This window comes from Echinops telfairi, unplaced genomic scaffold (assembly GCF_000313985.2).
Source record: "Echinops telfairi isolate 266 unplaced genomic scaffold, ASM31398v2 ScPeMD7_25;HRSCAF=90, whole genome shotgun sequence".
NCBI classification, from domain to species: Eukaryota; Metazoa; Chordata; class Mammalia; order Afrosoricida; family Tenrecidae; genus Echinops; species Echinops telfairi.
The window spans coordinates 33297848-33301074 of NW_022103922.1; the positions used below are offsets into that span (position 1 = coordinate 33297848).

A 3227-nucleotide genomic window follows, 5' to 3' on the forward strand; every position below is an offset into this window, starting at 1 on the left:
GGTTCGACTTGATGGCCATGAATCTGTTTTATTTTTATTTTTATTAATCATTTTATTGGGGGGCTTTTATACATCTTATAACAACCCATTGTTCAATTATATTAAGCACACTTGTACATGTGTTGCCGTCAACATTTCTAAAACATTTTCTTTCTACTTGAGCCCTTGGTATCAGCTCCTCTTTTTTCCTCCCCTCCCTCCCCTACCTCCCACCCTTGTGAATCCTTGATCAATTATATATTATTATTATTTCATATCTTACACTGTCCCTTGTTGTCTCCCTTCACCCACATTTCTGTTATTTGCCCCCTGGGGAAGGGGTGTTTTAAAGGCATATTGATGTCCGCATGAAGGTGGCATGGCTGACGCCCAAATAGGAATATATGTGGGACTCCTGGGGAGTCGAGGGAGGATTGATGGAGGGGCTAGACCCTTCTGCTGTGTACTTGGGTGATGGGAAGAGTAATTCATGGACTGGGAACATACAGATCCCAGTGACAGCAGTGAGGTGTCCTGGAGTGCAAATCCTAAGAAAGTTCTAGCAGCAAATGTAGCTGAGGACTGGGCTCCAACCTTCACTGCAGTGTTGGTGGTAGTGAGGCAGGCCCACCCTCCCAGCTCCTCCCCCCAACTGACTATTGGCATAGATCAGGGAAGGAAGCTTGGGCTCCAGGTGGGTCTAGGTGCTCACTGAGGCCTGGCAACCCTTCTAGTGGGGTCCCCTGACCCATCTAGTCACCTTCAGGAGTGCTCTGTGCAGACAGCAAAGCTCAATCCAACCTATGGGGCCTACAACCCCTAGGCAAAAAGGAAAAGAAAAGAAGAAAAAGTCAACCACTGTTTGAAACAGTTTATTTTAAAAGTTGGAGATACAACAGAGTAAGTAGTAGGGCAGAGCTTTGTATTGCCCCACCGGGTTCCAGGATAGAGACAGGGCTGAGGTTTTTAGGTTCAGAGCTACCGGGACCCTCCCAATCTGTGAGTTCCCAAAGAACTTACCCACCCGCGTCCTCTCTCGGGCGCCCATGCCTGCCTCCCCCACTGCCCACTTCCTATGTCTCAGGACACCACTGAGGTGGAGGGGGGAGCCTGTGACACGGGGAATGGGGAGCTTCTGGTCAGACTTCAGAAGGCAGAGAACCTGGGAGTGGTGGGTGGGGGCCTGAGAGGAAGAGATGGGAAAAAGAGGAAGGGGAGTGTCTTTGCTTCACCCATCCTCAAGACATTGTGGGCCTGCCATTCCCCTGAGCTGTCCCTGGTCGAGCTCAGGAACCTTGGGGAAGGTCGCCTCTGTGAGAGGGCAGTGGCGGTGATGGGGTAGCAATCATGGCCTAGCCAGGTGCAGTACTCCCAGAGCAAACAAGGGATGCTGGGTGGGGCAAGCCGCTGTGCCAGGCTTCCCCTTCAGCTGGGTGCCGGCTGACTGTTGGCATAGGCTTCATTGGGGAAGGAAGCTTGGGTTCGGCGGGCCTGGGTTCTCACGGAGGCGTAGAGCTCCGGCTCGGGACCTGGAGCTTGGGCTTTGGGCTCAGCGTCCAGTACCACCTCTGAGTACTTGATGGGGACTCCCAGGCTGGGGGCCCGGCCCTGCGGAGGCAACAGCTGCAGGCTGGTGTAGCACATCACCTCCTCTGCAGCCTGAGAAGCAGCAAGGCTGTTAGAAGCGCCCTCGGACCCTCCACCTCCTTCCCACCCTTCCTAGTCACCCCAGCTGACTCACCCTGGTGGGGTCCCCCGAGACTGGATCCGGCTGTCCTGGCCCTTTGTCTCGAGACAGTCGTCCTGGGGCAGGAATCAAGAGTCTGGTCAGTTTCTTATTCTGTCTCCAACTCCCCCACCCCAGCTTCGCTTGCCCTTGACTCTGTGCCTCTGCCCTCTGCCAGCCCCTACCTGTCTGCAGATAATGCAGGTTCCCATAGAGGGGCACTTCTTCCACGGGCGCTCCAGAGCTGCGACACAAGAGTTGGGGGGGTGGGGAGGTGAGTGGGGGCACCTTGGTAAGGTGGAACCCATCAACCCACCCTTGTCTTGTCCCCCTACTCACCTTTCCTGGCCCGGATGGCTTCTGCTCTGGCCACGGGTCCACAGGGACAAGTGTGCAGCCAGCGAGAGGAGAAGCAGCAGTGTCACCACCCCTAAGATGGCCCACAGTCCCCAGGCTCTGCCAAAGTCGGGGATTCCTGTGGACCGAAGAAGATGAGGGGGGCGGGGAGGTACTGCCCAGCCCAACCCCCAGCCCCTGGCTCCTAGGCATCATGGGCACCCTCCCCCAGGAACCCGAGTCCTGCCCAGCTCACCCAGAGCTAGTAGATCCGTGCAGTTGTCACTTCTCCACATAACTGCTGTGGATGTGAAAGCTGAGTCACCAGGCCCCCTGCTCTGAGTCCAGAGGTCACTTTGGCTCATGCTCTGACAGCTGCCACAGACCCCTTACACCTACCCGTCCCCGGGCCGGGGCCCCACAGCCCAGCATCTCCAACTGACGGTGGCAAAGTCGCTGATTTCCGGGGAGGAAGGGGGAGGGGAAGATTTGGGTGAAAGAACAGCGATACCGCCCTTGCACCTGCACCTGCACCACTCCTACAGCTCCAACGGTGCCGCCGCCGCGCGCCCCCCACCCCCGCTGCCGTTTGTCTGAAAAAGGAGTGAGCAGGCCTGAGTGTACTGGTCGGTGTTCAGCCCACACGTGAAGTCTTGCTTGGGGGACTGGAATGGAGTGAGGACCAACGAGGGCAGGACACCAGGCCCCAGGACCCCCCTCTGACCCAAAGTGCCTACCTTTTCTCTGGACTCAGCCCCAGGCTGGACAAGTGGCTTCAATAAGAAGGGCACCAAGTGGAGCAGGAAGGAGGCTTCCTGGCCCTCCTGGCCCCCATCCTCCAGGGGCCTTGGGAATGGGTTTAGAGCAGTGGTTCTCACCCTTCCTGATGCCACCCTTTCATACAGTTCCTCATGCTCTGGACTCAGCCCCAGGCTGGACAAGTGGCTTCAATAAGAAGGGCACCAAGTGGAGCAGGAAGTGGGCTTCCTGGCCCTCCTGGCCCTCCTGTCGCGCCTGGGCCGGGCCGCAGCTGATAGCGACCCCAACCTGGACCCGCTCATGAACCCCCACATCCGGGTGGGGCCCTCCTGAGCTCGCAGCGGCAGCCTGGGACCTGGGGGCCAAAGACGGGGAGGCCTGAGGCCCACCCCACCCTCCCACAGCCCAAGACACTAGGAACCCAGGC

General features: G+C 57.6%; 1 protein-coding gene across 1 annotated transcript; it reads right to left on the reverse strand.

The window, feature by feature from the left end:
- Positions 1-835: 835 nt before the first annotated feature.
- SIT1 (signaling threshold regulating transmembrane adaptor 1) lies at positions 836-2393 on the reverse strand. The gene is made up of 5 exons (XM_004712440.2): positions 2298-2393; positions 2045-2180; positions 1891-1949; positions 1721-1782; positions 836-1638 (listed from the first exon to the last, which is right to left on the reverse strand). Exons 1-5 carry the CDS (start codon positions 2335-2337, stop codon positions 1405-1407), a joined length of 531 nt encoding a protein of 176 aa, XP_004712497.1. The 5' UTR covers positions 2338-2393; the 3' UTR covers positions 836-1404.
- Positions 2394-3227: the final 834 nt, after the last annotated feature.